Source organism: Passer domesticus, chromosome 4 (assembly GCF_036417665.1).
Source record: "Passer domesticus isolate bPasDom1 chromosome 4, bPasDom1.hap1, whole genome shotgun sequence".
In the NCBI taxonomy this organism is placed as follows: Eukaryota; Metazoa; Chordata; class Aves; order Passeriformes; family Passeridae; genus Passer; species Passer domesticus.
Window position 1 is genome coordinate 69,174,492 of NC_087477.1, and position 12,879 is coordinate 69,187,370.

At 36.1% G+C, this 12,879-nt stretch overlaps 1 protein-coding gene across 4 annotated transcripts in view; it reads right to left on the reverse strand.

The window, feature by feature from the left end:
* Positions 1 to 12,879, reverse strand: part of CC2D2A (coiled-coil and C2 domain containing 2A) — a 52,611-nt gene that overhangs the window by 17,490 nt on the left and 22,242 nt on the right. For all 4 annotated transcript variants that reach the window (XM_064418614.1, XM_064418615.1, XM_064418617.1 and 1 more), the window contains exons 14-20: positions 12,556 to 12,733; positions 11,214 to 11,370; positions 9,976 to 10,123; positions 7,850 to 7,988; positions 6,807 to 7,010; positions 3,363 to 3,455; positions 1,436 to 1,527 (exon numbers count right to left, since the gene is read on the reverse strand). In XM_064418614.1, coding sequence (XP_064274684.1) covers positions 1,436 to 1,527; positions 3,363 to 3,455; positions 6,807 to 7,010; positions 7,850 to 7,988; positions 9,976 to 10,123; positions 11,214 to 11,370; positions 12,556 to 12,733 — 1,011 coding nt within the window. The remainder of the gene's footprint in view (positions 1 to 1,435; positions 1,528 to 3,362; positions 3,456 to 6,806; positions 7,011 to 7,849; positions 7,989 to 9,975; positions 10,124 to 11,213; positions 11,371 to 12,555; positions 12,734 to 12,879) is intronic.

The following is a 12,879-nucleotide window of genomic DNA, read 5'->3' on the forward strand; positions in this document are numbered from 1 at the left end:
AAGACAGATCTAAACTACAGTGCTATAAACAAGGGATCTAGCAGATGATGATAACCACTGTATAAAAGAGGCAAGGCATCTATCTACATAGCTATGTACACTGAGTAATGGGCTACAGACAGGAAGCAGAATCAGTAAACCACAACATACCCTGGACCCTCAGAACTTATAACCCAAGGCAAAGCAGAAAAGAAAAACAGGAAAACAATAAAATGAAGATGTGTGTTTCATTTATGCAGATATATGCAATGTTTACATCATTGATATCAACTGCAGACATTTAAAAAACACATTTAAAAACTGATAGCTAATGGCATTTCTTTCTTATATGTAATAAAGCCCCCACAGTACTTACTGTTAAAATAACACACAATCATGAGTCACTGAAATATCTCACTATGTGAATATTAAAAAAGCCACGGTGTATTTTAAATTCAGTAACCATAATCTTTGCAAATAGAATACATTATGAATTAGGATTCATGATGAGAAAATATAAATGAAACATTTGATTCTAAACAAAAGCTAATTGTAGTCTTGTTCATATTTTTTTCTACTGTGATGTGAAAACATCAACTAAAACCAAGCATGAAGTCTTTTGTAAGAGAGCAAGTCTCTGTGTCTCCAGCAGATGGGACTGTTTAGATTTATACAGCTGGTTGAAAAACACTTAGACTGTATAAGGGTGTTGTGTTTTGAGTGAACAGAAGCAACTTCTACATGAAAGAAAAAAATAAGTTTTATGACTTGTTTACGTACACAGATTTTAAATGAGCAACACTAAGATCCATCTATGCTATGATGACTGATACATATTAAAATTGATAGGTATGGGATTTGAAACAAAAATCCAAAGAACGTATTCAAGTATTAAAAAAAAATATTTAAGAAGAGAATAGCAGTAATTTCCAAACTCAGTATATTTTTTGAACATAAGCAGCATATGAGAACATTCAGCATCAGAAGTATATGGGAAGTAAAACAAAGAAAATTACAGTTAAAAATCTACTGCACATTATTTACAGGGTATAGGCACTGACTGTATGGAGGCATCACCTACAGAACCAGTCAGTAATAGTGTTACTAACTCTGATACTTGCCTGAAAATTGGAAATATTCAATCTCACACCAGCAGGACTATGCTCAGCTCATCAGAAATGCATCACATCCTGATATATCCTATTTACACACTGTAACTTTATTTCCATCAAAAACAGACTTTTTCTTAAAAAAGTTTTGATTACACTTTGTTTATCAATACACTGTACTGGAAGAGGTGTACACAGTGACTGGAAGTTTATCTATTATATTACACACATAATAGAAAAGTCACATTAGTTAGTCAGATCAACACACTTTGCAAAATAGAAATTTAAAAAGCAGGTGGTTTTACATTAGTTTTTTTATTTGGAACAAATAAAGATAGCTCTCTTACCCCAGGCCTGGAATCTCCTCTTCATTGACAAGGTCAGAGAGGATGAAATGGTGCTTTGCTGTGAGGAAACGGTTGATTACTGATTCTCGCACCTGTGAACGGGGAGGGAGAAGAGACAGAAGTGCATTTCTAATCCAAACCCACTGCCAATGTTTGTATTCTGATTGCTTCACACAAACAAAACATCCACATACATACTCTTTGTTTTTTCCAAATTTTACAAGGGTCACAGTTGAAAGAAGAATTTCTTTCCACCAGCTATTTCTTTAGAATGCAAGAGCAGCTCATTTTACCAATACAATGCTTCTCTAGAAACATACTGGCTAGATTGAAAGAAGAAGATATGAAAACATACAATCAAAAGATTATGTCTTTATCTGTTTGCAGCTCACCATCAGAAACAATTACAAAAACAAATGACACCAACAGACATAATTTTCCACATCTAAATAAAGTTGCAAAAAAGGCTGTAGAGAAATAGTTATGGTACTGGTTATGTGGATCAAAAGAAATACTTTGGACTACAAAACTGGTGAAGCCTGTATTAAAATGTATTAAAAATACATTTTAATGTGATTTCAAATAAATGTTTAAAATTCTTAGTTCCATATGACATCTTTGCTGATGTCATAGAGTGAAGCACAGAGATAAAAGTCTTCCCTCATCTCCTAACCACTATGTGGAAGCAGTCTGAAAGAATATTGCCTTTGTCCTTTTCTCTTAGCACTAATGCTAGTAGTGAGAGGCTTTATCTTCTGGGCTAGTACAACATCAGAAGTGATACACATACAGAGATCACATTTCAGAGTGAACTGAATTTCAGTTCTGGTACAAGAAACCTACTTTTCTAGCCCATCTGACAGTTTACTGAGGTGCAAAGTATCCAAGTACTGTTTTAAAAAAGGCTACTTGTATTTAACCTAAGAAAGAGGCAAACAAAGGTACTACAATATATGCTATTCTGTAGTACTCCATTACCATTCAGTGTGCTGCAAAACCCATATGTTCAATGCCACGCTAAACATATGGGGCTGACACAGACATGACAGCTTTGTCAAAAATAATTTTTATACTCATACTGAATCTGGACTTTGGCACTTGCCTGGAAGATTTAAACACTTTTTTCTCTACGCTTCTTTCATGAAGCGTTTTCTTTCTAACCAATAATTTATTTTGTCCTGCTTTAATTAAACCTTATCATCATCTTTCATGTTTTGCTGGCAGGCTAGGATTTGATACACTTTTTGATATTTACACAACTGGTAAGAAACTGGTAGCCATGTTTCACTCTTGCTTTTTTTGTCAGTCTGAAATTGTAAACTTTTCTTGGTAAGATGATGAATGTTTTCTTTCTTTTCCCCTAAGGATTGAAGAGAATGTCATCTTAATATAATGAAAACTAGAAAAAATAATTAAATCAATATAAGGGGAAGAGTTACTCTAATACCACAATGAAGGTAAATGTGACAGAAAATATGCTCTCTGCCTTAGGCTGCAGGAAAGGACACTGTGTATTACATTAAATGATTTCTTAGAAGTGATTAGGGCCACTTTCATGGAGATAATTAAGCTCTTAGCATGACAGCTCACAACAAGGAAAACAGGGAGGAAGGAAATCACTGAATTCCTGGGACTCAACAGTACAAATCTCTGGGGCACTGAAGCAAAGAAGAATTTTCAGAACTGACAGAAATATCCAGAATGGCTTGTAATTTTGTATATTGCATCATTCTCAATACCATTAAATAACACAGACCTCCACTTGTTCAATTACACCAGTTTCAGGCCTAACTTGGAATTTTAAAGATGTCTGTAGGTAATTTTTAGAGATGAATCAGGTTTTAGTATTTAGGGAAATAAAGTCTCCAGGTACAGAAGCAACATAGGGACTACAGGAATATGGTGAAGCACGTATTTAGCATCTTACCTTCTGGAGATAGTTGGCAACAACTGCTCTGCGTGCATCTAGGTAATTTTTGCTGTCAATCACATCCCTCTCTTGCACTCTCTTCTCATAGTCCTAAAGATATTTATTACAGTTTGTGCTTCAATATATATTCAGTACTTTATCACATGTAAGAAAAAATGCTAAATATTTCATTAACAATAATGTATGGACCACAGTGAACTATAGCAGATGTGAGAAGTTTGTAAAGCTATTTTTAGTACTAGTGTATACAATGTATGCTAAACTTTCATGAATAGAGACAAGAATACCATTCAGTTACAAGATTTATGTGATTTAAATTACAATCAACTACTTGACAATTTCCTTCTCCTTTTTTAAAGCTGAATTTTGACTTGCTGTTACAAACTGAAATTCCATTTGAACTGGAAGTGGCTTTACCTATTGCAGCTTTAACAGGAAGAGTCCTTTACACGCAGAAATAATGCAGGATTCTTGGAAGATGGTCAGAAATCTGAACTGTGTTTTAATACTAGTAAGAACTTTCCCAAATAATTAGTAATTACTTTTCACAGGGTGTAAAACTCAGTGAGTAGAACTGCACTTGGTTCTTAGGAAGAAGTATATTGATGGGATATCTCTCAGGGCTGTGAGAGATAGATGGGCTAACAGTGAAAGCTCTACTGAGTGATTCGACTTCTATTCACAAGTTTTGGAAAGTGACTCATAAATTAAGAAAGGCTAGAGCTAACACTCAGCTTTCAAGCAAAAACCAGAGCTTACAAGCCAAGAGGCTCTCCCAGGATCTGAGAATCATACTGGCTTCAGAACCACAGCTAGTTATGTAAAAGTACTCAGTAAAATTAATCCTCAGGTCTGAGCTCCAACAGTAGGGACAAACAGCTCAATGTCTAAGTAGTGTCCTCTAAAAGGCAAAGGGCCTCTGGGATTGATTATATTCAGTTTCTTCACAAGTGACCTGGATGAGGAAACTCAATGCACTGACAGCAATTTAGCCAAGGATACTTGATTAGGAAGAATGGTTAATAAGAGTGAATGAACCATAGTTCAGAGGGCTCTTTATGACTTAAAACTATGACAAGTGAAGCCTCAGTTATAAAAAGGGAAAATTCTGTATTGAGGGTTGAAAAATTTGCACTGGCACAGACTGGAAATAAACAGAAGAATAACAGCCATATTGAAATAAGTGTGGGTTTAATGACAACCAGTGACATGTTCTTGGCAAAAGGCAAACCACAGGATACATAAGGATCAGCATGTCCTACAGACAAAGGGAAACTACGAGCCTCTCCAGCCTGACACCAGGGGGCATACCTGAAATACTACAGCCAGTTTGCAGCTGCCAGTTCAAGAAGCATGTGGAGACAATGGATGGGATCCACTGAAGGGCTACTAAGACAGCAAGAGGCCTAGAGGACATGACTACAAGAAGAGGTCAGAATCCTAGAATAATGTAAATTTGAAGAGACCTCTGGTGGTCATCTGATCTGAACTCTGAGTTGGAACAACTCCAATCAGAATGCTCAGGGCTTTGGACAGTTGAATTTTCAGCATCTCCAGAGATGGAAATTTTATAAATTGATAATTTTATAAACTTGATGGACAATGTATTCAAGAACTTAAACATGTTCTTAGTGAAAGATGTTTTTATTATATTTAACTGCAAAGTCACTGGGAGTAACTTGTGTCTATCATCATCTCACCTCTAAGATGAGTCTCTCTGTTTGCTCTGCACCACTGGTACCTGAAGGATGCAGTAAGAAACCCCCTCAAGCCTTGCCTGCTTAGGTACAAACAAGCTTAGTCCTTTCTGCCTCTCTTGCAGGTCATGTGCTTCAGCACTGCACATATTCTGGTAGCTCTGTACTGGACTTACTCCAGTGTTTCAGAGCTGTTCTTGCACTGGGCAAGGTGTTCAGATTCATCAGTCTGGTGAGGAAGAGATTAATGAGTGATGCAGTATCTGCCCACAACTCTTTGAGGGGCAGTTACAAAGGACAGGGTGCCAAAATCATCTCTCTAGCTCCAGACAATACAACAAGGGAAAGCAGCCATTAAACACAACCTGGAAAGCTCAGGTTGGACATGACTTATTTTCTTTTTTTTTTTTTTTTGAACAAGCTCTGGAAGGATAGCAAAGCACTGGAACAGGTTATTCAAAAAGGCATTGGAGTCTCCCACTTAGAGGTTTTCAAGACTTGGCTAGACAAATAAACAGCTGACCTCATCTAGTGCTGGCAACAGTGCCACCACTTCAGTGGAAAGCAGGACCAGATGATCTCCAGAGAGTATTTTCCAAATAGTATTTCCATGATTCTACAAACTTCCAGACCTTTTTGCCAAATAGCTAGTAAATCAACTAGGAACAAATCACTTGAAACTTAGTTTTGAAGATCACAGCATATAAAATAAACTTGGAATGGGCAATCATGGGTTTATCCAATTTATCCTTAATGGAAAAAAACCAAGAACACTCAATTGAAATAATTCTTAAACTATGACTTTCAAATTTTGAATGATAACATAAAATGAATGAAAATAGCCCATAAAATGAACTGCTTTAGAAAGGTACATCAAACATGTGGTACATCTTTAAATAAAAGATACAAAACTAACCTAAAATTTGCAAAGAGACAGATACATCTGAATTAATAAATATCTTTTAAAAAATATGTCATCCAATAGAAAGGAAAAAAGTAATTTTTCAAATAAATCTATGTCAGAAGAAGTAGGGATGAAAGAGAATTTGCCAGAATATGAGGTGACTCTGATTCTCCTAAGCCAAAAACACACTAAAATGCTCCTTAGTTATATGAATTGCTAAGAAAAAAAAAAATGCATGACTTAACACTAACAGGAGAGTTGAGATAAAAATAACTGAAGTATATCCCAAATTTAAAAAAAAATGGATACATTGCATTTCAATAAGGTAATTAACAGACAGGCAAGGACAGGATAAGCTAATTGGAGCAATGTAGTATAACAGGAATATCTGTAACACAGGCTCTAACAAAACAAAAAAAAGGTTTTAATTCTTGCTAGAGTTATTGCTTCTAACAGTCCCCCCCCCCCCCAAAAAGGGCTCAAAAGCTAATAGGCCGAAGCTTGAATTATCTCTGAATTACCTTTTCATATCTAAAATCACTTTTTAAAAAAGTATCTCAACTTTAATGAAAACTACTAACTTATAACAGTTTTGTCTACAGCAGTTTTTTTAAACTGTTTTATTTAACTCTTAACAAAGTATGGCTGTGGAAATACTGCCTTGGAAGGAAGCTAGTTTAATTAGATGGAAGTAATGCTAGAAAAGACTGAAGAAATAAAATTCTTGTGTTTTTCATGTCATCATAGCTTTATATTCTTTAAAGAACCACTTCACTTAACTGCAAGTCAAATATTATAAACATTTAAAGTAGAAAAGAAGTATTTTAGATAACATTCTACCTGGAAGATTTTCTCACTGATTTCTCGTTCATGTAAAGGGACTTGTTTGTAGTTTCGGAACTCTGCCACCTCCTCATTTCTGAGCTGCAACAGTCGGAATCTCTTTGATCTATTAAACTCCTCATCAGAAACAAAATTAAATTCTTGCTGCAACTGTTCCAATCTGAAGAAATCAGGAACGTGTGCCTCTCCATTTGTAGCAATCTAAATTAGTAACAAAAATATTAACTTTTTCATACAAAGTGACAAAAATCCATAAAATAGCTTTTATAAATTGTACATGCATATTGCAAGGATGTCCATTTTAAGCAAAAGCAATAAAGATGGATCACACAGACTGAAACACCAAGTATTTTGTATCAGTGTTTTGCTGAGCAAAGCATATGAGATTATACATTACAGAATATAATAAAATTCTATTTCCTTGTATCATAAACAAAAGATCAGAGAGCATGAAAACTACAACATGTCAGAGTAACCTAGGAAACTGTATGGTAAAGGAGATCCATTTACAGAACTTCAGCTTTGTAAATAGCTATGTAAATTAAACAGCTATGTAAATAAACAGCCATGTAAATTAAATAGCTATGTAAACAGCTCCTCAATTTGTTGTTCAGAAAAGCTGAAGCCTTTACAACACCCAAGATCTCTGTGCAATCCTCATTAAAGAGCAGCTTCTTATGTAGTACCATACAAGTACACTGGAAATTCCCTTGCGCTTTAAAGAAACAAACTCAAAAATCCATATTTTGTTTTTAATTTATTAATTAAATCTGATCTGTATGTGCATTCCCTTACACCTATTTTTTGCCACTACTGAATGGATTAATAAATCATATTCATTAATATGTAAACAACACACTACTAAATGCATTAATCACATTTTTAGTAGATATTTTGCTTCTTAACATTCACACAAGTATGTCCACCATGAATTCAAACGCTGCTACCTCCCTGGCATGCATGCAGATTGCCTGGGGAGGTTCTGGTGACTAGGAGTTGCACAGCTGCAGTAGCCCTTCAGCTCTGAAAACACCACTTACCATGATCAGCTGCATTAGAGCTGCATTGTTTGGGTCATTTGGATCAAGCTTTGCTTCAGCTGCCCATTTAGCTAGTTTCTTCATATCAGTTAGGCCTGATGTGCCAATGGATGCAATAGCATCAATATTTTTTAAAGCACTAAAAAGACAGAATTGACATGACTTACACCTAAAGCACATTTGATTTAGTAATATTAAAAAAAAGTATTTAAAACAATCTTAGAAAAGCCCAAAAAGCTCCCCACAACCTGAACAGTAAATTCCAGTTCGCAGTTCTTAGTTGTAGCTATGGAACCGAGGGAATGATCAGTTGCAAAGCAAAGTAAATGGGAAACATGAAGGAACTGGTGGAACTTTTATACAGCTAATAAACTGCTTTTTGATATATTCCTCATATGCTATTCCACATTGCTGCAAGTAAGAAGATAAATTGCCTCACAGTGTGAAAGGTTAAGTTTTGACAAAGAACTTCTCAGACATACAGTCCTTGCCTGTGTTGTATCCTAGCTCCTGTCTTTGACCTGTCCTGGATGGTGCTTTCAGCCCTGCATTTCAGCCCTCGTCTCTGCCTCCTCCTTGCTGTTTCTGCATAGACCCTGGGCCTGAATCATCCCCTCACCATGTCTGGGACTGCTGCCAGCACTCTGCTCTGCCTGCCATGTCCAGACTGCATGCTGGCTGGAGAGAACACTGCCTGTGCTTGGGAAACCCTTGCAGCCTTCTCTCTTGTGATGCAGCACTGCTTATGATCTTCCTGTAACTACAAGTTCCAAGCCTTTATCCTCTGGGTGCTCCTACTCCCCTTCTTGTATTCACAGTAGGCAAGAAGTATGGTAGGTAGTCTGGAGGCCATTTGTACACTGCCTTGCTCACCATGTGCATCTTCTCACAGAAGCCACCTCTGAAGGCCCACTGCTACTCAAATCTTGACACAGAAGGCCAATACACCAGGACATGTGTGTTATTTATTAGCCAAATACCACTGGAGTGGATGTTGCCCCTTCTCATGTTAGGGGTGCTAGTTTCAGTCCTTGATCTCTACTTGAGTATTTTCAAAAAGCTTTGAAACTTACAGGTCTGTCTTGTGCTTGGTTAGAATCAGCCAAATATCCAGCAGTTACTGGAGCAGCAGATAAAGCAGGAACATCAAGCTTATCTTTAGGCATCAGTCCTGAACAAATGCCAACTGAATCACAATTGTTCTGAAAAGCTCATGGGCAGCAAAAGCTAACATTAGTCATGAAAATCCTGTCTCTGACCTTCCCAACAGACAATGCAAAGTCACAGGGAGCTGTTCATCTCCACAGTGTTTCAAAGAAGAGTGTTTCACAGAAAACTTCCTTCTGAAATTCTTCAGTTGTCCATTTATTACAGTGATTAGTCTCCAGAGTTAAAGTTAGCTGTTGGGAATCGATCTGTACATTTTAATCTCACCTATTCTACTCTCACTGAAGTCAGCAGAGTACTGATATGTTGATCAGCAAAGTACTTGAATGGCTGCAGCTTGGTTAACAATAGTAACAGAATGATTTGTAAGCCAATGTCTAGCTTCTAAATAAATAAAAACCTGACAAATGAATCAGCCGGAAGAAGTATTCATACTTGTTCAGAATTAATAACTATGGGAAAAGTTTTAAGGGTTTATAGCAAAGGTACCTAAGGATGTTACAAAAGCAGCCTTTATGTACCATCTCTTTGACTTTATGGAATTAAATAAAAGCAACAGAATGGACAAATAATCTACAATAACCAACTTGCAGCCTCAAGGCAAATTAGACATAGCCTCTCCAAATGCACTTCATATAAGAAAGAACTGGAGATTCTGCTCTTAGCAAAATAATTACAGGAAGGTACCCTGACAATATATTCACTTTCTATTAGAAAACCATAAAATTGAATTAATTAGCTTGAATTTTCTAGAAATAATATGCTAAAAGATAAAATTTCTAACTAAAATACATTTACCAAAAACATGTATCCTGACATACATGCAGAGGGTTACAGCACAAAGTAAAACATATAAATTTAAGGAAAAAGATTATGAAAAGTCTTGATTATGAAATATTTTTTTAAAATAATAGTACAATCAGTTTCCCATGAATCACTGAAAATTCCTGTCTCATTACCTTGAAATACTTGTGTTTTGCTGAGATACTGGAGGAATTAAGGGGATTCCTTTTTCTCCAACTGCCCAAGAAACACTACTGGATACTTTCCCAGAGGTCATGAAAGTCATTCTGTTGCTACCATCAGCTTCAAATGAAAAGGACACACCTATCAAGGAGAAAAAAATCCAAAGTAATGTATTTATGCATTCAAACACAATATCTTAGCATTTAAAAAAATACTTACAGAAAATGAGTAGTCAAATAACCTGTGCCTTTATATAAAAAGTTTAATGTGAAAGAATGATTCTGCTGTGTGCTGTGGGGAAGAACTCTGTTCTACAATAACGAGTGAAAGATTCCTTCACACCTACAGGAAGGGTTTCCATTTGAGCTGCAAGGAAAGGCTGTGCCAAAGGCTCAATTTTTTCCTCCACAGATGCACAGCATTTAATATTTCTGGTACTTTTCAGATTCAGCATACTGTTATTAACAAACCAGAAATTCAGAGTCAAAAGGATTATGTATGATTGAAAAGTCAGTCCTAAAACTTTTGACACACAATTGTACATATGGTCATCATAGTCAGTGACATTTACACACACATTTACTGTAATGATTTTTTACCCTATTTTTTCCCTCATTTTTTATCTATTCTGCTCTAGCTTTATCTGTATTTATATATGGCAAATTTATGCAAGTCAGTCTCTCTGCGGTTCAAATTCATTACACACACTTGCAAGTTCCATATGCTACTATGTATTCTTCTTGTTTCCCCTTTTCCTATCTCTCCTTGTTTTATCTTTAGCCTAAAGCTCCAGGGAAAAGATGTGTGCAGGCTGTCAACAGAGCACATAGGAGGACAAAAAAATTACTCTGCATATACACTTTTACAGACAGTTTTTCAGTGGTTTACAACATTAAAATCACTGGAGCCATAATGATTGATATCTGCTTGCTCTGCAGTGTCAGATTGCTCAAAAAATCCCAAACATCTTCTATAGCTAGTAAAACTCCACTAATACAACAAGACAGATAATAAACAGACAAATTTTTATTATGCAGAGCTTAAAATTATTAAGAGACAAAAATTCTGCAACGAACTTCAATAATAAGAATCATGACTATTCTGGAAGACTCAGTTACAGAAGCTGTAAAGGCTCTTATCAGGATTTACTCTGAAACCCCTCCAGCCTCTTACTGCTACATGGTTCCAGCAAAACAAGAAACACTGAGCTAAGGAAAACAAGAGTCCTTACCACTCCCAACTCCTTCATGATCCAACACCACACGCTGATCACTGCTGAACTCTACTTCTTCCAGAGGAGCACTGCCTGTCAGAACTGCAGTCTCAGGAACAGGCAAGAACACTTCAGCTAACAAGGTGGTACTGCTGATACCTGTAGTTTCATAAATCTAGGAAAAATATATGATGAGGGACAGAAAAAAAAAATTTACATGTGCATTCTTGAGAAGTTGAAAATGTATTGCAGGGTATTTAGAGAAAAGGTTTTACTATGGCTTAAGCATGAAATAAATAATTTAAGGCAATTATATTAATTCACTTTCTAAAATATCCAATTAGCAGACATTTCAGCAGCTATCAGCAGCTTACTTGATATGAATTCTTCCTACAAGTCCATCTTCTTCACTTTTCTAATGCACCTGAGACAAGTATGACAAATCCAGGCTTTTAAGTGCATCACTGTACAATGTGCAACTTCTTGTGACATTCCCTTGGATCAGCTGAAGATTCTGGAAGGATTCTGCCTGACTAATTCTCCCTAGACATGAAAGGCAGGGTATGGCACACAGTCCCCATTCTGGCAGCACTGCAGGTTGCTTCTCTCCTTCCTAGCCAGCTGCAGGCTCAGAGCGATGTCAGTGGTTTCTCCATGCAAATGTTTTGAATCCAGGAAAATGGTATTCCTTCTCCTTTTCAATTTACATGTTAAATAAATAAGCAGACAAGGAGTTTTTACAGCTTTCCCTGAACTACCAGTCTTGCCTAACCAGAGGAGTCTTCTAAAGTAGGATCCTGATCCTCTTTCCTCTAAATGTATTTCAGATTAACACTGAAAAGTATTCATGTGAACCATTTATTAATTCATATTTGGAAGGGGGAGTGGTAGTGGCTTGATTTAACTGCACTGCTGATCAAGTCAAGTGCAGTTATGGACATTACAAGAATTTTTTTTTCTCATTCCCTCCAGTAAACATTATGAGGGTTTTACTGTGTAGTAAACAATGTTTTAAGAAGACCATGTCAGCAACCTGATCTGCAACACAAATCAATTTTTCCAAATCAAGAGGCCAATTCACTAACATATTTAATCACAAGTCCCAATTATTTAATTTTTCCCATCCAAACTATTTTTTTCTACATATTTCTAGAAAGCATAACTATAAAAAACATAGCAGCAAAGTTAAAAGTTAAAGACTGCAGAAGCAAGGAAGGGGCATAAGATTGATGATTTACAAAAGGTCTTTCACAGGTTTTTCAGTCTTTATGACACTATCATAGAGAAAAACACAAGCATTGCAGGAGTAATTACATTTTATATAATCTTTTAAAAGTTATTGCAATAAATTAACATCTACCTGTAGTTTCAAACTCTCTGGCCAATTGATTATTTGTAAATTGAAAATCTGTCCAAAGTGAACTCTAAAATCGGAACTTATTGGTCGGGTAACAGTCCTTGACACTTCTTTGGAGTTGAAAAGGACTTTAATAAATGCTGAGCGTTTCTTCACATCCTCTCGTCGCAAAACTTCTCCTCTGTAAATATGTCAAACAAGCTATCATATCATTTATAATAACATTTTCATTATTTATTTTTAATGCAAATCTGATTTCTCATGGGGAGACAGAACCCACCTAAAAATAGATGGTATTCATCCAAAAATGTCACTATACAGGAATGA